Source organism: Falco cherrug, chromosome 12, assembly GCF_023634085.1.
Source record: "Falco cherrug isolate bFalChe1 chromosome 12, bFalChe1.pri, whole genome shotgun sequence".
In the NCBI taxonomy this organism is placed as follows: domain Eukaryota; kingdom Metazoa; phylum Chordata; class Aves; order Falconiformes; family Falconidae; genus Falco; species Falco cherrug.
The window spans coordinates 15943202-15964815 of record NC_073708.1 but is presented as its reverse complement, the minus strand read 5'-3'; the positions used below and the strand labels follow the sequence as shown (position 1 = coordinate 15964815).

At 38.4% G+C, this 21614-nt stretch overlaps 1 protein-coding gene across 4 annotated transcripts in view; it reads left to right on the top strand.

The window, feature by feature from the left end:
• ABCD3 (ATP binding cassette subfamily D member 3) overlaps positions 1 to 12441 on the top strand; it is a 32870-nt gene extending 20429 nt beyond the window's left edge. For all 4 annotated transcript variants that reach the window (XM_055724579.1, XM_027814355.2, XM_055724580.1 and 1 more), the window contains exons 8-23: positions 875 to 931; positions 2098 to 2240; positions 2540 to 2609; positions 3048 to 3117; positions 3255 to 3352; positions 3432 to 3523; positions 4092 to 4180; positions 4256 to 4328; positions 5381 to 5444; positions 5814 to 5891; positions 5984 to 6049; positions 6153 to 6242; positions 6465 to 6584; positions 7012 to 7116; positions 8483 to 8539; positions 9293 to 12441. In XM_055724579.1, the coding sequence (XP_055580554.1) occupies positions 875 to 931; positions 2098 to 2240; positions 2540 to 2609; positions 3048 to 3117; positions 3255 to 3352; positions 3432 to 3523; positions 4092 to 4180; positions 4256 to 4328; positions 5381 to 5444; positions 5814 to 5891; positions 5984 to 6049; positions 6153 to 6242; positions 6465 to 6584; positions 7012 to 7116; positions 8483 to 8539; positions 9293 to 9370 (1350 nt within the window). In that variant the 3' untranslated portion in view covers positions 9371 to 12441. The remainder of the gene's footprint in view (positions 1 to 874; positions 932 to 2097; positions 2241 to 2539; positions 2610 to 3047; positions 3118 to 3254; positions 3353 to 3431; positions 3524 to 4091; positions 4181 to 4255; positions 4329 to 5380; positions 5445 to 5813; positions 5892 to 5983; positions 6050 to 6152; positions 6243 to 6464; positions 6585 to 7011; positions 7117 to 8482; positions 8540 to 9292) is intronic.
• Positions 12442 to 21614: the final 9173 nt, after the last annotated feature.

Here is a 21614-nt window from a genome sequence, read left to right as displayed (position 1 = left end):
TTGGAGTACATGGTTTAAAAATACTGTTTATGATACTATATTGTTTCACATGCTCTGGTTTTCATGACTCCTGCTAAAGCACTGTTGTGGGTTGCTATAATTTGTATTAAATTTTCTTTGAAAGAACTGATTGCATTCTTTTGCAGTTGAACAGTGAGTATGCTTTCTCAGCTAGTGAGGTTTCAGAAGAACAATGTCTAGCTTTTAGTTACATACAACTATTATTTTGGGTCGGGAGGTGTGGTTGAGTAAGCATTCCCCTCTTCCTGGTCTAAATTTTAGGGGGTTTAGGTGATGAAGTAAATACTATTGAAATTTTTAGAACATATTTTCTTTGACGCTATGTTTTTCATACAAGAAGTATAAAGCAAAATACGAGTTGTGTTCAAAATTTTCTGACTACAAAACCTGTAGTTCAGCCGCTCTAGCTTTGAGCGAGAGAGTGTGTGGAACAGGATGCTTGCAAATTGGAATATTGCTTCTGCCAGGTGTGGCACTGTCCTTCTGCTCAGTATTTCTCACAATTACTTCAGTTAAGTGGGGTCTAGTCCAGCTTTGCTTCATGAGCAGAGAGTTATTACAGACCTAATATAGTGAAGTAGGTTTTTTATACATCATGCACTTTGTTTGAAGATCATTATGCTTTTCGTGATCAATTCTGGAGTGAATGTTTTCAGGAAAATGTCATGTGGCTGAGATTCCTTTTGGTTTAGCATTTAGTTTGTATAATAGGTTAAAGAGTATCATTACTGCAGAGCTCTAACTGTTATTGGGATGTTTGGTGGTTTCTGAACCATTTTGTATTTGTTTTATGTTGGTGTTCTAACACTTTTTTCTTTTTTTTTTCTTTTTTTTTTTTTTTCTTCTCTTCCAGCCCTTCTTGGATATAGTCTTGTATATCTTCAAGCTAACAAGTGCAATAGGAGCTCAGGTAAATTGAGTAGGGTTTTTTAGCATTATAAGCAAATCTTCCTTTCTTCAGTTACAGCCTTGTACCTCTTTGGATTCTGAGGAAAATTCTAGGTGTTAATTATAGATTCAGTCATTATTTGAAATTATATTTTACCTTTAATGTTTTGTATGCTTTAGTGCTCTTTATCTTGAGGCAAGCAAAATAAAACCCAGAATTTGCAGGCATTTGATCAATGATTGGAAGTTCTTTTGTTTCTTCCAGCAGTTACTGGGGAATCCCATTTAGTACAGTACCCTTCTGGCTGCATGTATCTTGTGTGACTTCCATTTAAGGGAGAAAATTAAGTTTTCTGTTCCTTTGCAGCCTCTGTAAAGGGGAGCCATTCCTTGCATTGAGCTGTATGATAATTATATTCCCCCCCCCCCCCCCCCCCCCCCAGTAAGCTGAATTATTTCAGAAATATTTTTTCAGTGTAGTAAAATGATGCATTATCAAAAATATTCAGGGTTTGACAGGAAGTAGCTCTGGGATTTTGTCAAAACAGACTGCAGTAATGCTTAGCTGGAACTAGGTAACTTTTCCAGTCTCAGATGTCTTTGCATTGCTGTCTGTAATACTTAGCTATTACAGGCAGTTTATGCCACATTCACTTTATGCCTATGGTTTTATACCATGCCAAACTTCAGTAATATTTAAGCATGCTGTTTGGGAACCCTGGTCTGTTGAAGCTTAGGATCTAGAAGAATAAGAGATTCCTACCGGGACTGCTTGAGAGAAGCAGGAAATGTGTTAGAGATGTATGGATCAAAGAAGAGAACAGGATTGAAATATTGACTGCTATGGCAATGTAGCAAATAGAGAGACAAAAAAGTAGGTAGAAAAGGAGAGTAAATGAGAAGGACTTACTAATGAAATATGCAAGGACAGTAGGACGCAGAGATTGGACTGGGTGATGATATAAAAATTGGGTAGAAGGGTATCTGGGGACAGAGAATTAGTAAAATTAGTAAAACAGTATCTACAGTGCCAAAGAAAGGAACGTGATGGGAATTACCAGTTCAATTACTCTTGCAACATGGGAGGTGAGAATCAAGGGATTCATGCTTTCTGGGCATTTTGGATGCAGGTGTTGCAATTTGAGACCATCTAGATGGTAAGCTTTTCTTCTTTTTTAATATTCACAGGGTCCAGCTAGCATGATGGCATACTTGATTATTTCAGGGTTTTTCCTTACACGTTTAAGGAGACCAATTGGCAAGATGACTATTATAGAACAAAAATATGAAGGGGAATACAGATACGTCAACTCACGGCTTATTACAAACAGGTATGGATTTACTACATGACAAGATAAAGTGACAAAGTAATCCTGTGGTATAAATTAAAGCTGGATGGTAAAACATATTTGGGAAGTCTGATGTTGTCAGTTCTGAGTGAATTGTTGACATCTTTATGCAGATCATTATTTAATAAATTCATAGTTGCATTATTTTCCTAATGCAAAAGACAAACTGTAGCTGGGGTATAATAAGCTTATGTTCCACTGTTGTGAAACAGAAGCCTGTCTGTAACAAAATGAAGTTGCATTCTTTGTGGGTTTGTTGTTTTTTGTGTTTGTTTTTTTAGTGAAGAAATTGCTTTTTATAATGGAAACTTGAGAGAAAAACAGACTATTCACAAAACCTTCCGTAAACTGGTAAGACTTCTTTTATGTCTTAAAACATTTGAAGCGAAACTTCTAATTTTATCATGGTGATTCTTAACATATATTAACATGAATTGAATTATAGTGGCTTGGTGTTTATGCTGCTACAGTCATTAGATTTATAAATAAAATAGTAGGCTATAAGCAGAACACAAATTTCTCATAGAATAGTCTTTCTTTTGCTGCATAGCTCCTTTTCACCCACAACTACTATTCTCTCACTGCTTAGTTTCACGTGTAGGTTGTTTTGAGGGCAAGTCTTTACCAGCAGGGACACTTGTGCAGTGTTTGTCAAAGTTAAGGTATGTTGAGGTATCTGTAACTTATGGAAAAATAACTGTGTTTGGAATCAAATGTCTGTAAAACAATAAAAGATGGTAAAACAGCTACTGATACACTTTCTCTTTTTTTTCTTCTGTAACTTACCAGGTGGAACACTTGCATAATTTTATCCTGTTCCGGTTCTCTATGGGTTTCATTGATACTATCATTGCCAAATGTAAGTGTTTGTCCAGTGCTCATGGGTTGCTATAAATAACAAAGTGCTTAACTTTTTACATGAGAATTCGCTTTTTTTTTTTTTTTTTTTTATTGCTTCAGTTAATATGTAGCTTAGTATTTACTCTTAAACTGCAGATCTTGCCACTGTGGTTGGTTACCTGGTTGTTAGTCGTCCATTTTTGAACCTGGCTGATCCTCGTCATCAGAATAGTACTCATGCAGAACTTTTGGAGGTAAATAGAACAGCATTAATACAGTTTCCTGAATTTAATTTTTTTTTAGTCCACATAAAGAAACTTTCTTCTACTCTAGGATTACTACCAAAGTGGGAGAATGTTACTGAGAATGTCTCAAGCTTTGGGCAGAATAGTTCTAGCAGGCCGTGAAATGACAAGATTGGCTGGGTAAGCTTAATAGTAGTTGTGTAAGATTAACTTTATGAAAAATTATGTTGTTGCTGTTTCTCATCTAATTTTAAGAAACTGACCGTAGAATTAAAATAAGCTTATGTGCTTATTCATTGCAGCGCCCTGAAAAACTAGAAATTAAAAACATTTTTTGCTGAAAAATATATCTGAAGACATGCTAATTATGTTGCTAGTAATTTCATATCTGAATAGTAGCTGCATACAGTTTGAATGTTTAATAGAAAAGACATTGTCAAATACTAATAATTCAATTACGTATTGATTTTTTTTTTCCAAACTTTTATATCATAAAAGGAAAAGTTACCAAATACTTGGCTATTACACAGAAAGGTTCTTGTAGATATTGTGAATACTGGACAACCTCAGTGCAACTCTAAAATGTAAACGTTTTGTTTCTATTGGTTGAATAACCAATAGAAATGGGTTGAATAACCGTCATTTTGACAGTTTTAATAGAGTACTCTTTAGAGCTTCTGTGGATTTCTAAAACTTCGAAAGATTAATTACTTACAGGTTTTTTTGTTTTTGTTTTATTTTTTTTTAGTTTCACAGCCCGAATTACAGAATTAATGCAGGTCCTGAAGGACTTGAATAGTGGCAAATACCAGCGTACTATGGTATCACAAGACAAAGGTAGATGTGATGTAATTGTGATAGGTACATCTCTGTGTAGTGTTCCAGTCTCTAATACTTTTTTCTTAAATTAAGATGCAGATAAAAAGCAAGCTCTGCCTTTGATACCTGGATCTGGAGAAATTATCAACACTGATAACCTTATCAAGTATGTTTACAAAGTTTTCACAACTTCAATATTTTTAATGTAGTCTGGCTTCTAAGTTTTTCCCTCTACCACTATTAATAGGGGGTTTAATAGGTGTTATTACAATATGCAATTCCTGTTGTACTATAGTTCATTTACAAATAATTCCACCTCACTCCATTCAGCATTTCTATTCTGTAAGTCAATCCTCATCCTCCCATGCTAGCAGAGGACATAGTATGCTGTCTAGACTTAGCCTTTTTGGTAACATTTTCTGCTGTCCTTTGCAATATGACTTCCCAGAACGTTTTTTTAACACTTTGTTGAATTTCTTCTTAGAAATGCATTGGCTGCAGATTTTATTCCATGATATTTCATTTCATATTTTATTATAATTCATGTGTAAAAATCAGGGGCAAGTCTATATTCAGTTTCAGAGTATTTGCTTGTATTTTTGTATGCTTGGACATTGATGTACTCGAGTAGCAATCAATTCCTCAGTTCTTTGCAGTCTGAGGAACATAGTATTGACATGGTACTACTACTTAAAGGCTTAAAGTAAAACCAGTTAAGAGATTAAATAGCCTCAGTCTGATCAATGTGGAAAGCAGGTGGTGGAAGAGAAAGGGGGAGGAAGAGGGAGAGGAGAGAGGAGGTGATAGAGCTATTTTTATTATTAAAAAACAAAAGAAAAGCAAGGGGAGGTGAGCAGAGGGGGTCATTCATTGAGTATCCTGGAACTAATGGGATGCACTTCCACTAGCAGATTTAAGTGCATCTTTAAATATAGGTTTACATCCACAAGATCCTTTGGAGACGAAAGGCTTAGAAGGATTCAGAAAACAAATATCAGAAGGGAGAAAAAATCTTCAGATGTTTGTTAAACACTAAGGTACCTCTTTCGGTTCAAGAACTTCCTTTGCTGTTTATTTAATAGTTGGGAACTGGGACAGTGGACTGAATGAAGTACCGCTGAAGTCTTGACCTGTTCCTTAAATCTTCGAGTAAGCATGCAGTATTAGCTGATTTTAAGCAGCTGCTCTTTTCTTTTTTTAATGTTGCAATACAAATAGGTTCGATCACGTTCCGTTGGTGACACCTAATGGAGATGTTTTGATTCAAGACCTTAACTTTGAGGTAAGATTTTGATATCATAGAAAATTATATTCGTATAAAATTAAGTGAAGATGTTGATTTCAGAGGTAACCTGATTTGGAGAGGTGCTTATATGGTATGCTTAAATCTGAACAAAATTAATCATCTCATTAGTTTAAAAACCAGGCAATAAGTTATTTAAAAAAAAAAGTTCTTATTACAAATGTGTTTTCTTGCAGCTGCAGTTGGTGTTGAACTTGTTGGGGGGGGAAAAACTATTGGTGGAAATCAGTCATTGTAATGTTGTACAGTGTACAAGCCTACAAGGATACCAGCTTGTCTTACTGTTTGTAGAATCTTTCAACGACAGTTTCTCGCTGCCCTTTTAATGTGCTGGCTTTGCATTTTTAGGTTCGATCTGGTGCAAATGTACTAATTTGTGGGCCGAATGGGTGTGGGAAGAGCTCACTTTTTCGTGTTCTTGGTGAGGTAAGGGAACTTTTAAAAAATAAATGAGGATAATCCGAAGCACTGTTGTAAATGGACTTTTTTGGTCAAGTTTCAACTCTTTCTTTTTGCAGTTGTGGCCTTTGTTTGGTGGGCGTTTAACAAAACCTGTAAGAGGAAAGTTGTTCTATGTTCCCCAGGTGAGGCATAGTACTTTAATTGACAATAGTGTTCTTGTTCTTCTTACTTTGGCTGTGTTTAGAAATATTTGACATAGCTTTTTTTTTCTAACTGTGTCTCCAGAGACCATATATGACTCTTGGAACGCTCAGAGATCAAGTTATCTATCCAGATACTTTAGAAGATCAGAGAAGGAAAGGTATTTCTGACCAGGTAATGATAATTAGTTCATCACCCCTTTGTTTTGCTTAAGATGAGTAATGCTTCAGATTTAGAAATACTGAAACTGCTGTTTAAAACACTGCATTTAGTTTGTTTTTAATATTAATCAGGGTTGATAGTATACCAGTATAATGGCATAACCTTTATAATCTTTTTTCAGTCATTTCTTTAAGTTCACTTAATCTCCATTTCTAATTCCTGTTTCAATAAAAGGTGCTGAAGGAATACTTGGATAATGTCCAGCTCGGGCAAATCTTGGAACGTGAAGGAGGCTGGGATAGTGTTCAGGATTGGATGGATGTACTCAGCGGGGGAGAAAAACAGAGAATGGCAGTATGTCTCAAAAGCATAAATACTTTAAAAGAAAATACAGGACATAGGTTGAAAATGTAATCTGAGTTGTAAGTGATTTTTGTTTACTAGATATTGATGTTTTAGTTAGAAGAAACCCACAAAATGTGAAATACCTGAATACTGAGGAAACAACCTATAATATTGTTTATTGTATTCAAAATTTAATTGTAAATGTTGGCCTTTTTACAACACCTTACACTTTAGTTATATAAGCAGAAGTTCTAAAAATTGTTTTTCGAAAAAAACGTAAAGACAATATATAGCTCTCGGATTTTCAGGCTTCAGTGGGTGCCAACTTAAAAGAAATTCCCTCTCCATAGTAAACTTTTGGACACAGTTTAACTTTTAACACTGCATTATTGGTTGTAGCTCTGTATCCACAGTAGCTTTTTGCTTTGCATTGCAGATGGCAAGGTTATTTTATCATAAGCCCCAGTTTGCAATTCTGGATGAGTGCACCAGTGCTGTTAGTGTTGATGTAGAAGGCTACATTTACAGCCACTGCCGGAAGGTAAGCTCTTTGGTTTGGGGATTATTTCTCTGTATGTTCAGAGGAAACTTATACAGAGTTCACTCTTCCTTATGCCTAATGCAGATTAAAAATAAAATAAAAAAAAAAGCTTAAAGGGCATGCAAGGACCGTTTATGCACACTAGAATTCAATAATTGTTTTTTAATCTTAGGATACTTTAGATGTACATGTGGCCTCTGTATATCACAGGACTCTTACTAACTGCTAAGTAACCTTACTTTTCCAGATAAACTCTTAGAATGTCAAGTGAAAATAAAATTATCTAAAATTTTATACTTTCTTGTTATTCAAGACATTTCTTTTGGCCGGGGCAACAGGAGTGAAAGGCTGAAAATTAATATTTCCATCTGTTCTGAGATATGGGAAGTCGAGCACTCTTAAGAAAACATTTTGACATGAAATGAAGTTTCCTTTCCCTCTTAAATTCACTGTTTCAGATTCTACGTAGTGCCATGTGAAATATCAACAAGATTCTATTTGACACCCCTAACCTGAGAAAGAATGGGCTTGAAATAACATTAATTAATGAGTAGTAGTATTCTCAGAATGGTACTGGAGCAAAACAGTGCAACCACTGAAATATGTGCTTGAAACTTGGAAGTGGGAACTTAAGGAGCCTTCTGTAGTAGTAAATTGACAGTAGCTGAAGACTCTGCTGAAGAGTGGATGTTATTTCTTGAACTAATTTTATCACATTAATATCAATACCCTGACAATTTTCCAAGTCTGTCTCGCATATACTTGTTATTCTGTTAACTTGAATGTTCATTTGTACTTTTGTTTTAGAGTTACTGTTGCCAAGTAGCTAATACTTACTACTGAAAAATAGAATTCATGGTTAAGGTGTCCTTGCTGAAAGAAAAAATGTTACCGTTTTATTATCAGAGTAGTTTTGTCCTTTAATTGGTGCTACTGTTAGGGATCCAAAATTAACTGAGTTACAAGGAAGCAAAGGAAGATTATTCACCTTTAAATTGTTTCTTTTAAGTTTATAATTCATTAATAGCTTTTGTGGCTTTGGTTTTTTTGCTGTTAGACTACTTTCAATTCCTACATTTATTGTTTCACCTGTCTTCTACCTTACCTGCTTTGCTCAATTAATTCTACATTTTGCCATATTACTAGGAGCAAAAAAAATGGTGAAATCAGTTAAAAAAGATTAATCCCTCCTGCTTCTTTTTTTCCTACAAAATCTTATATTAAGGCTACATATATATACTGTTAATAATAGTCAGGAAGTTTGTGTTCATGACTTTAAGCTCTTCAGCTGATATCTTGCTGAAAAATAAATAACACCTAACCCAGGAGAAAATAACTGCTTTATTGTGTGTTTTTCTTCATGTAGGTTGGCATCACTCTCTTCACTGTCTCCCACAGAAAATCACTCTGGAAACATCATGATGTATGTAGCCTTTGCTTTTTGCTACGAGTATCAGTAGGTGGTAGGGGTTTTATTGTTATACTTTCTATTAAATTGACTTTACAATTCAAGGTGTTGCCACTTTACATCCTAGTAGGTTGTGTTCTGTTTTTTTTAAAAAGGTTTTACTTTCATAATCCAGTTGCACTATTTGAAATATTCTCACACTTCTAGTTACAAAGGGAAAAATAACCAAAAATCCTTAAGTGTATCTGTAAAAGTAGCCTCAAAAATATGAAAGGCTCGCTAGATACCAAAGTCTTCAATCTTAGCCTCAAAAAAGCCCTTGAACCAGAATCAAGTCTTTGCTTTCAAGATACCTAATATATCTATGCATTTAAAAAACGTTAATCTTTAATATATGGACTTCTTTTCTCCCAAACTAAGATTTCACTATCGTTATTACTTTTTATGCAGGCAGATTGTATGTGTGGGGAAAGTACTGAATTAATACACCAGGATGAATTTGTACCTTAAGTATATTGTCACAAAACCCAAGATGGTGGTGTTAAGTCTAGGTGTGACTCCTAGCAGACTGATGGATGATATGAAAGAAACCCAAAGCAATCGGTTTAACTTTTTTCCAGAGCCTACTGAATGTCATGAACTGTGAGGTGGGAGAAGCTTACCCTCTGGCTAGCTGAGTTTAAAATTTTGCATTAAAACTACTTTAAAATATAATTTATTTAGACCTGGTGATATTTAGGTTGCTGATAATGTATGTTTTTGTTTCAGTTTTACTTGCATATGGATGGCAGAGGAAACTACGAGTTCAAGAAAATAACTGAAGACACAGTTGAATTTGGATCTTAAAGTTCATGAACTGAACTGCTAGAGACTGATGATTACAGGAAGTGTGTAGGATGGCAGACATTGTACAAGAAAACTGCTCAGCTTGTTTTATAAACAAATTAACTAGGATAACCCAAAACAAGCTGTTAAGCATTTACTATTATGTAGGATATTGCTAATTGTGTATATGTTGGTTTAATTATTGATATGTACTAAGAATGTCCTTATTCTTGTGGTTTAAAAACCTGCCTAAATTAAATTGGGCTTAAATCACTGTAACCTGATTCATCCTGGGATGCAAACCATTTGAAATCAGCTGATTTGACTTTTGTAGACCTTCTTTCCCTTCAGTGAAAAGCCCTGTTAAAATTAGGGTTGCTACCTCTCTTGTTCCTGCAAAGCAGTCTTGGATTTTTGCTCTGTTCTATGCATATTTCTGAGTTATCCCACATGGAGCAGGACGTTATCCCATCTTCAGATCTGTGCCCAGCTAAATGAAAGAGCCTTTTCCTTGACCAAACCTTGTGATGTAGCCAATACACCCTTGCTGATAAAGGATGGACTGAACATAAAAGACAAAACTAATTCCTTCTGGTAAAAAAATTAAGCTTGTTCTTTGCTGAGTTTTGCATTCTCTTTTAACATCAGTCTCTCCATGCAATTTTCTGCTGCTCAGCAATCCTGTTCTTTCCCGGTTTAGCAAGAGTTTCATCCATCCTCCACCTCAGCTGCCCTTTTTCTGTCAGAGAAATACTATGGTAATGAAGAGTTTAGAGGAGGTTGAAGCAGGAAAGGACTAACGAAAGGCAGGGGGCTGTAGAAAAAATATGTTCCTTGTATGAAACACTTGTGTGTGTTTTCAGCTTTGAAGGAATGAGTGGTTCCCACAAGAGGAAACAGAGAAAATAATGTGGGTCCAATCATTCTTCTCTTGAAATCAGCAGGGGTTAGAATGGACTCAAAAATGCTAATCTGTGAAGTAGCAGACTGTCATCTGTCCTGTTCTGTTCGGTCCCGTAATATAGCAGTTGCTTTCTCCAAGTTTGTCCTTTTCTTCCTCTTCACAAAATATGATCTTGTGGGTTTAGCTGCTCTTCAGATCTGAGCTTGAAAGTGAGTGATAATGGTATTTCCTCTTTGGCCTTCTAGGCTGTGAAAGCCTAAAATGATACTTTCATCCTTCACATTTATTCTTTTATTTGTCATGAGGTTTCTTGATTTCTGATACAAATTATTCACCAGTGATTCTTGCTGTTGCCTAAGGATCATTAGTCCTTGTTGGTTTTCTTGTTCCAGCTGCCAAATCCCCTTGAAGAAACCAAACTTGTTGAATAGTTTACTGTAACCATTTTTTCCATGCAAATGATTACTGTCATTGCTCAGTGACTTTGAGAAACATAAATGCAGCAAGGTGATTTTTGTGATCAGGGAAGAGGAAGGTATAACTGAAACTGAATTGCAGTTTAGGCTTTAAAACAAAAATATACAATACCTGTTGTACATTGAAGGTCTCGTAGTTTTTTAGTGTTCCATATAAGATATAATATAGGAATGCACTACATGAAGGCATGCATAAAACATGCAATAAATCTGTTCTCTGTGCATCTTTTATCAAGGGTTTAGATTAAAAACAAACCCAACTTTTTATAAAATGTGTATGTACTTGGATGCACTGCTGTCTGTTAATTTTTACCCAATTTGATTAGTCATCTTCTTTCATGTTGAAATTGCTACCTGTTAATATTTTCCCTTTTATCATAGTTCTTGCCCATACCTGTCAGTACCACTATTCTTTCATAGTACTCAAATGCAAATGGCTATCCTGGTATAAGAATCCAGTGACCATAGTATATTCATAGTATAATGCATCAATGAAAATCAGAAAGCCTCTCTGAAGTGTAGTGCATTCAAGAGAATGAGGTACCAGAATAAATTTTTGTGCTTGGTCCACAAGAAGGCAAATACGTATCTCCATTTTACTAATCTTTTTTTCCTGTTCATTCAGATTCTCACATCAGCCATAACATAGCAGGTAGCAGCATGCCGTATGTGAGGTGGTAGTCTTTTTTTTTTTTTTTTTTAATTGTAACTGTGAAAATAGGGATGCCAGGTAGTTTGTTGTGTGGGGTTTTTTTTTGTTCGGGGTTTGTTGGTGGTTTGGGTGGTTTTTTTTGGTGAACGTTCTCAGCACAAATGCAACTTCTCTTGGAAGGGATGTTTTAGTAGCCTTTAAAGACAAAGAAAAAAAATTCTGAAATGAGAAGGTTGCTCTTACCTTTGTGACTAGGGCAGACTTTGCAGTGAAGTAGTGAACTTGGGATACTTCAATGTATTTTTAACGCTGACAAGCAAAACCACACACAGCATACTTAGATAGCACCCCAGCAGCCAATCCCAAGGTACTCTACAATTAAATTGGTTAATAACAGAATTTTGTATAAACTCAGATTTATTTTAAAAACTAAAAACAACAAAAACATTAAAAATCCAACTCCATAACCAAGGAGGAATAGGTTTGCCTTTAGATGCCATGAAGTTTGTTGAAACTGAGTATGCTAGTGTCTCCTTAGGGCCAGGACTTGGTGTTTCTAAATATACTGGAAAAAAAGGAAAGAAAAATACTCTTCTATGCTTGATTGTAAGCGAGGCTTATCAAGAAAGTATAAAAAGAATGTAGTTTCAAAATTATATTCTTAAAAGGCCTTACATTAAAGTATTTTGAGATAGACTTGGTCTATTGAAAGATGGTTTAAAAATCTAATTAAAATGATCCAAGTTCCATTTCTGTTGCAGAATTGCACTGTGATACTGTATTTTAGCTGTTACATCTTTTTAATAGCACAAGTTGGAAGTTTGTAAATTGGAATTCTGAGCTATCTTGGTAAGACAAAGTACTGATGAAAATTTTCAGTCTCAAACTGTTGGTGCTTTGAAGATGGTACTGGTAATAGTCAGAGGGCTGCATTTCAGCAGTGGTGGGAAACATTCCTGTATGTAAATACTGTAAAGTGTTTTGAAGGGGGAAATGGCGCTATATAAATGTAAGACATTAAGTGCCTCTGAAATAATAATAAATCTAAAGATAAAATATATCTGAGCTTTTTGTTTCTTGATGATGTGATTATGAATTTTGTAACAATACAGTGAATATGTACTCCACAAATCCCAAGTTGCTAAACGAGCCAATTGACTTGTGTTCAGTTTATAAAGTCTGTAGTACTGTGTGAAATTCACCCTGGAATCAGCCAAATGATGCCATCCAGTTCTAGGCTTAACAAAAGACATAAGCTCACTACTTGAAAATATGTACTTAGAGCCGTTGGATTATAGGTGCCTTAATCTGTTTTAAGTGGGCGCTGATTCTGACCTCTCCTTTGTCCACAGGCCTCGTTATTTCCTTTCAAGTTTATTGATTGTACAAGGGTGTGGGGCCTGCATAAGGTTAACATTATCAATACTTATTTTGAGTGCTCATTAATCTTTGTACTTTGAGGAAAAATAGGATAATCACTCTCCACCTTGATTGTATTTGTGATTTTTTAAATGGTTTTCCTTTGTTGTGGTAGATATACCAGCTATCGGGATACTTGAAGCTTAGTAGTGTAAGAGTGAAACTAAGATATGCTTGAATGAACTGATTTTAAGGGTCTTTTCTTGTGACCAGTGTTTTCTAATGCTAATTAGTACTAATTTTTTTCTTCTTTTAGGTTAGTTGTGTACACAAGTGTATTGTGTAGCATTCTTAAAGGGTAAAGCTCCCTTTGAAAGGAAATTCCTGAACCAAGTATCAATGTCATCCAACTTAGCTGATGAGCTGGAGAGGAAAAAAAAAAAAAAGGAACTTCTGTGTTGGGGATGGGATGTTAAATACTTAGTATTCAGAGTAGTGTGAAGTCCTGTTAGCTGTTCAAATCTGGGCTCTCAGCTACCCAGTTCATTCCAAATGCTTGGTTTGTATGCCTCAACACTTCAATTCTTCTTTATGTAGAGGGAGAACATCAGCTCCTGGAACAGTAGCACTGAAACCATGGAGCAACAAATTCAAACTCCTTTCTGAGAATCAATCCACCGTCATTTGAGGATGTTCAGTAACCTTGGTCCAGTATTTCCAAAAGTTTACTAAAGTTCGAGGCAGCTGTCCCCTCAGAAAAAATTAAGCTTTCTTGACGAAGACTATGTTTGGGAGGCGATGGTGCTTTCTACAGGACTAGTACAAGACTGGAATAAGCTGCAAGGTGAACAGAACATCACTGTGAACCTTGTCACCTTCCATCCCAAGTGCAAAGCATGCTTCACGGCTTAATGGATGTATTTTCTTAAAAAAAAACAACCCACAGCAGGAAGTGTGCACAAAAATCCAACCTACCTCTGACCCTTGTAATTCTTCTGGGAAAAGCTGGCAGTTTACACTGCATCCTAGCCAGTACACATGTTGCAGGGATGTTTCTTGCCCAGATGTATCACAAATAGTGTGGAGTAGCCACACCTGACTGGACAGCCCAAATACAAGATTACTTTAGCACCATTTGAAAGTGACTTGTATTATAAGAAAATTCTGGATGTATTGCCACTTTCTTAGCTCTGTACTGTACTAGTGAGAAACAAGGCAGCATGGAGTGCTACTGTGACGGTTACTTGACAGGTTTTTAATTAAATCACATCTAGTATTGACAAATGACTTACGCTTCTGCAGAATAGGGGATTCAATCTTCATGTTTCTTAAATCTATAAGGAAGAAATACCCTGTGGCTTAGGACTGGAGAGAAAGAGTTAATTTAGTGATTCTTCCACAGGATTCTGCTCTCTGCGCACTCGTCAGGTACCAGTGCGTCACCTAATCCTTGGTGTTCTGAACTGGTCTAAAAATGTGAAAAAAACCCCAAACATTAAGATGGCCTGCTATCAAGATAGGACTTCAAAATTCATTGTTAAAACTTTATATGTAGTTGTTATAGATAAGAGATGTCCATAGAAACATCCATGATAACTATCACCTGAAATCCAGCTGTGAAAAACAGTAGGGAGGAAAGGTTAATTTGATTTTACAGAAAAAATAAACAGCAACTTTGATGTGTCATGAAGCGAACAGTGTGCAAGTTCAAATTTCTGCTTATAAAGCTGCTGTTCAAAACACTTATTTCTGTGTATAAGGTATTTCCTTCTTTCTTAATTGTAGATACCTGTAGGCTTGTGCCTGTCCCTTCCATGACCATGGGAAGAGGTTTCCTGGTTTTATGACTCAGTGATGTGCAGCTTTCTGGGAGAGGGTGGGTTGGTTGATTTTCCCTTCACGTGTGGTACCAGGGTCTTGCTAGTGCTCTGAATACAGTCAGATTTTCATTAGTGGTGCCTTAAACTTCTCCTGGAAGTTCGGAACGGCTGTGCACGTTACAGGTTCATATAATATGTTTGTTTATGTGTTCTGATGAAACCCATCCTGTCGTGTGCATTCAAACTGGTTACATCTTGAAACTGTTTTCATCTTGAAACAGAAATGTGACCAAGTTAGGTTACTATGAAAGCAATTTGTCTTTTACATTAAAACCTGAGAAAAAGACTACCTTCAAAGTTGCTCAGCCATCTTTGAACTGTTGCATTTTTTTTTTTTTTTTTTTACTTGTATGCAAAAGCAGAGCAGCCAGATGACAAGCAGCCTGAGACATCACAGACAGAAGCTGTCTTAAGGGAGTAATTTGAAAAATATGACAGCTTTGGCGTTTAAATAGAAATAATATGCCTAAACATCTGGTGAAATTCCATGGGGATTGACTTTGGAAACTGAAGACATTTTGCCAATAATCCTACAATGAATGCAGCAGTGCAAGAATAATCATCCAACTGGCATTTTAAAATAGGCGAGAATGTATCTTTCACAAACCAGGCTTAACAATCACGATCTCTGACCTTTGCAATACAATTGCTTGTGCTGGCAAAAGGAGCTCTTGTGCTGTAGTGCCCAGCCTCGTTCCCTGCTCTACTTGTCCGCAAACCAACATCCTTGCTTCCCACCCATCCCTCATTCTGGGAAACAAGTGGTATCCACATGTGATGCCGGCACCAAAATAGCACAGAACTGGAAAAATGAGGTTGATGCTGTCTAGACAAAACTAAGACTGCTGAGGTTGGTCTGCTGGGGTAGAAATAGGGGACTCCACCTCCATGACAGAGCAAGTTTTATGCATTAAAATTACTTTACGGTTTGGCACAAATCAAAGCTAATTTTTTAAGCTTGGTTATAGAAAGTTAGGGGGATACTGCTCTGGAAAAGACACGCTCTGTCTGTGTGACTGAAGAGACATTCTTCTCTGTAACCAAATACACACTTTATTTCCTTTGAGCTGTTTAGTGCAAGCAGGTAGTGAATCCCATAATTTTGATCATTGTGGACCAAGGTAAGTAGTGTGAAGATGCTCCCCAAAATAAGCCAGCCTTTATTTGTTTAATTTATTATTGTGTATTCTGCTGGGGGAACATATTGGCACAAAAGCAACAGAGCTAAAAATGGCAGTTGTCAGAAGCTGCTAATGTGACAGACCTAGTAAAACAGAGATAATGAAGTATCTATAGAGGGGCTGATAAGCTGCTGCATTTGGGAAGATAATGTTGGAAAAGAAAGGGGTGTGTGCAGGAGGTTTCTTAAAACTCAGATGCAGTCTTACACATTGCAACGGGACTGATCTGCAAAGCCAGATTTGTTAATTAGCAAATTTTTTTGGAGCTTAGTAGGGAATTAAGGGCCAAGGTCAAATCTACACATTGATATTCTTTTATTTTTTAACCTGTAAATGCTAATTAGATCATTAAAAAAATTAAAAATTGAAGTAGATTTTATTTTTGCTATAGTAGTTGTGTTTATAATAGTAGAGCATTTTGGAAAGGCTCCCTGAGGTTGGTGCTTCAATGTTGCAGAAATCTCTGCGTGCTTAGGTGTTCATTCCATAAGCTTCCTCTGAGGCACTGGGGTGCATCATGCCAGTGGGGTAGGAGGTACGTGAGTAGGTGGGTCTGAAAGACAGCAGGTAGTTCCTGTGTGCACCGTACCGTGTATTTTCTTGTCCCCAAGGTTGTTACATAGCATAGTGACCTGCTTGAGAGACTAGGGACAGAAAGGCAGCCCCTCAGCTGGGGCTTGGTTTGACTTCTTGTGCTTGTTGCCACCTCTAGAGCCATCATTCCCTCAAAAGACTTTTGGGGTTGCCTTTTCAAGCCAAACATAAAGCCCAAAATAGCCCCAGTTACACACTGCATTCCAGCTATTCCTACCCACGCCTTTCTCTTCCTTGCTGCGGGATGGATAGTGTGTTATCACAGCTCCAAACGTAGCTTGTACTTCAACATAACTTACGGAACTTTTACAGCTCAACTTATGACGCGTTTTATGTCACATAACTCAACTTATGACACAGTAGTAACACATTTTCCATTGCTCCCGGAAGAATTCAGTCCCTTCTCTGAGGTTCTTGGTCTGTTCTTCTAACACAGGGGTCCTCAAGCTTTTTAACCAGGGGGCCGGCGCATGGATGCAGTGGCAGGCAGTCATCTGCGGCTGCTTGGTTTCCCCTCCCAACCCCGGGCAGGGGGGACGGGGGGTTCTGTAAATACCGGGGGCTGGATTGAGGACCCTGGGGGGCTGTATCTGGCCCACGCGCCGTGGTTTGAGAACCCCTAATCTAACAGTTAACAGGGCAGCAAGAGGGGTCTCTTTTCTGTTGGAAGCATACTGAGGGGAGAAAGTCTGGTAAGAAGCTTAACATTCAGTGTGAAAATCTCCTAATTCTGATCTACTCCTGAGTTTTCTGAGACTAAAGGAGAACTTTGTCAGGAGAAGGGAATATGGTTTTGGACTGGCTTTAATGCCATCATGCAAACAATGAGTAAATAAGTGCTTGTTGCTGCCTGCTGGATTGTAAACTGGGGCCTTGTTTCCAGCAGTGCCTGAAAACTGGACATGACTGGGTGTGTTATAATCCGAGATCCCTGGAGGGGCTGAGGGAAGCACGGACTGGATGGAAAGGGTGGGGGGTGGGGGTGGGGGGGTGGTCAGCGGGAGAGAGTGGCACCCACCATTCTTACTGGATCTTTTTGAGCTGTTCAAACTGTCTGTTCTTTTCGTTATTAGGGAAGGGATGCTCTAACAAATATCCCATGCCCCTTTTTCTTTGAATTTTGATGCAATCTGGATTCAAACCGAGTATCGGTGTAGTAGCCATTTAGGAAAATTTGGGATTAACATAGCGATTATGCCTGGTTTTGCCACTGGGGGTCGCCTTTCCTAAGCGCAGAGCGCCGGGCGCGGTGCCGTGCGCCGCCGGGCGCTGCTGCTCCGGTGCGGAGCCTGCGGAGCGGGGAAGGAGCAGCTCTGCGGTGCTCCTGGTCCTGCTGCTACAGTGGCAGCTGCGACGGTGACACACGATGGTGTGGTCGCACCCGTGATGCTTTATGGAGTCAGTGATCGTGTCAGGAATAAAGCGGAAAGGCAGGAGAGCAGGCTGAGTATCCTCTCCGTGGAGACCCATGCACTTGGTGTGAGTGGGTGGTGAGGTATGAAGGCAGCGGGGAGAGAGCCAGCTGTGTTAATCAAGGATGCGCTCTTACAAAACCAAAAAAAAACCCAAACCAAACCAATAAAACAAACTTTTCCCCTGGAATAACAAGTACTTTTCATAGGAGTAGGTTTTAAGATCTCATGTGTCATTCTACCTCTTTCATTACACTAGCTTTTTAATTGTGTTATGTGATTACTGAACAACTAATTTAACACTTATGTGATCTCATTGGGAAAACATTTTTCTGTTCAGAGGAAGGCGTTTTTTAATTAAACCTCTTGGTGAAATAGTTTTGTGAATATAATGATGTCGGTACTTTGCTATTTAAATATTTCTGGAAGTAATAAAGTAGAAAATTTGAAAATAAAAATAGAAGAAAACGCAGCAGCAAGGATAACTGATCTGGATCTGTGAATATTCTTTGAGTTCAGATTAATAACTTCATTGCTAGTCTAAACAAGACACTAAACCCATTAATATTTAATTATGTGTACTGAGAAAGGCACTCAGAGCAGTGCTAGTGAATGTTCTCGAAGTTATTGATTTAATTACAGTGACAAAGGGAAGCTTTAGAGAGTGAAAATATGCTGCCATGCTACTAATATATTCTTGATTGTTCATTAAGAGATATGTATTTTTTCAGGTGCTATATTTTAATTTAAATGAGATCTTAACTGTGTGTTTGCAGGAATGAGACAGTGAGTTCATCTCTGAGGAAGAACAGGTAACAAAAATGAGTAGGGGATGGAGGAGAGGAATGGAAACATCAACAGAGGAGCCAGGGCAAGTAAGGAGGAGAAACACTGTGAGCTGCTTACAGGAGCAAAGCACTGAAGTATGTCACTAATAGGGCACACGTTTTGACAAGATGAGAAACAGGCGCAATCCCTGCAGTTGGACACATGAGAGAGGACGTGGCTGTAAAAGCCCTGGAAGCAGTGGACACGGCTGTGTCTTTATTCCCAGGTCCGGCCAGATTTTACTGGAAGACATCGCCTCTGAGGCAAATCTTCCTATGAACTTGCCTGATTCAGCTACAGCTAGAGGCTGAGGAACCACCAGGGAAGATGTTCCTTCGGGGTCCTGTGTGGGGATATGGAAAGGGGCTATCTGGGTTGCATGAGAGCCCATGCCAGAAGAAGCAGAAGGATCTCACTAGCAGGAAGATTTCTCATCATAAGGTGGAAGGAAGAGGAGATCAGCAGCACATTTGTCCTGGTCATTGTGCCCTGAGCTGTTGTAGGTGCCCTGCCATGGAGGACACAGGCTGGCAGCGAGGGGAGGGCAGCTGCCTGCCATGGTTTCTCGTAGTGAAGGGAATGGGCACGCAGAGAGCATGTGCCACGGTGAGTAACGCCATGCCTGATGGGGGTGGAAAAACTTCCAGCTGGCCAGTTCCTGCTTCTGTCCTGTCCAGCAGGTTATTCTTTTTTTTTGGTTTTACTGTCTCAAACATGAACACCAGGACTTCTCTCCCTGTCAGTGACAAACATAGACTATAGAAAGCATGGTTATTTGTATGTGGGTAAATACTGCGTAATTAGAAGACTACTCAACTGACTTTTGGGTCTGGCACTGTCAAAAGCCTGCTCATTCCTGTGTATTACGAGGCTCTGAAACTGTGCAGCAATTACTACTAACCTGCAAAATAATCGGCATTACAAAACTGAACCAAGAAGGCAATCTATCACCACTGTTTATTCTCACTTAATGCAGAAACTCTTTGTCCTGAGTTGCCACATGAGTGATCCAAGTTAAGCATATAATCACATTCTTATCATTACATGCCTCTCAGCAGCAGCCTTCTCACAGTGGAAAGCTGAGTCTGCTAGAAATAGATTTAGCTAAGCTGGCTGCTGCTGTATCTATCATACATACATTTACGAAGTTCTGTACAGTTGTTCATTTTAAGTAATGACAGTAATTTTATTGTCTGTAATGCTGTCAGGGCTGACAGAAAGGTAGCATAACAATATGAGCCTTTATTCACTCACATGAAGAAGAATATGTTTTTAAGCAGTACTATAAAATGAAAGTGGCTTATTACAGTATGCAATGTTACATGCCCGTTTGTGTAAGGAGAGAACAGAAGTACCACGTCAGGGAGCTGAGCACATGTTTTCATCCACTTGAAACAGAGGATACCCTTTTCTGCAACAGATGACAAGGAACAAAGCAGAAAAGGGGAATTTGGAGCATCAGCAGGAGTGTGCTTGCTTACAGCAGCCTGCTTAGAAGATAAGCCAGGGAACTCAGGTGCGTAGGAAAAGCCTTCCCTTCCTCACACCGATGCCCTGGATGGCTGGCTCTGTCTGAAACCAGTACAGTCTGAAGAAGTGGCCACATGTGTGTTGTCGATAGGATCTAGTCTTTCTTCCTAGTGACAATACCTTTATTCAACAACAACTCCTGCCCACCCGGATACTCTGAGAAAGTTAAATCTCTGCATAAAAGATTTGGTTGTGGGCTCAGGCTCAAGGGATAATACTTCCAGAAGTTTGCAATAAAAAGCTCCTTTTCTCAACTGTCTCCATAAACAGCAAAAAACCTCTTTGAAATAGGATCCGTGAGCCCCGTGACTCCGGTTACTCAGCACTGCTGGATGATAACACACCGCAGCTAGGGAACAGAAGCGCTGCAGGCTTCCAGAACTTGTGCGGCAGTGGGTCACTGTCAGGCCATTTAAGGCACTTGTTAGCATTTTTATGGGTTCGTTCATTTGTTCTCTCTTCCTTAAACAACCTCCATATCCAGAACAAACCAAAAATCTTGGAAGTAATGAAGCATGATTTATAACACCCTTCTGTGTAGCTTATGGCAATCACCTGCATGGCCTAGCACAGGGGTCCTCAAACTACAGCCCGCAGGCTGGATACAGCCCCGCAGGGTCCTCAGTCCGGCCCCCGGTATTTACAGAACCCCCCCGCCGGGGGTTGGGGCAAACCAAGCAGCCACAGATGACTGCCTGCCACTTCATCCGCACGCCAGCCCCCTGTTTAAAAAGCTTGAGGACCCCTGGTCTACTTTAATAAAAGCTGTGCTGTAACCTACAGGCTTTCCTTTTCCTATGAGCTTTTCTGTTTTCTGAGCTTTGCACTGAATGAAACTGAGGAAGCAGAACACCACAGTGAAGGGAAGTAATGATGACAAGTTTGGAAAGTTTTTAAATTTCCTCCCACAAGCTCTCCTGTTTCTCATTGCTATTGTAAGATTCCTCCTCCATACAAGGCTTATGCATCAGCAGAAAAAGCATTAAGCATTTATTGCACAATATTAAGTAAACAGGGGTGGGGGGGGGTTTGCCATGGTGGTGCCATTTGTTTTCTTCCCTCTGTATAAAAGGGAATTAACGAACAAAGAAAACCCCCATAAACTACACTCGCACATTCACAACAGTCTTAATCCATACAAAGAAGGTATCTGTGATACAGTAGGGATGAAAGATGTAAAATACAATTCTGTAAAAATTGCTACATTGGGATACTGTATGGTTTTACTTCTCATAAATACAATGGATATCTTAAGACATGTATAAATCTTTGAGATATACAGCCAATTGGTGCCTGCTACAAGATGCATTTTTTCCCCCCCTTCTCTTTATTTTTATGTTGTTGTGTGCCTATCACCATCATTAGCAGCAGCAGTCACTAGCAGCGTTAGTTACAGCAGTTCTCATAACTGGGCAAGGCCCTGTAATGCCTTGAATGACCGTTAGTACC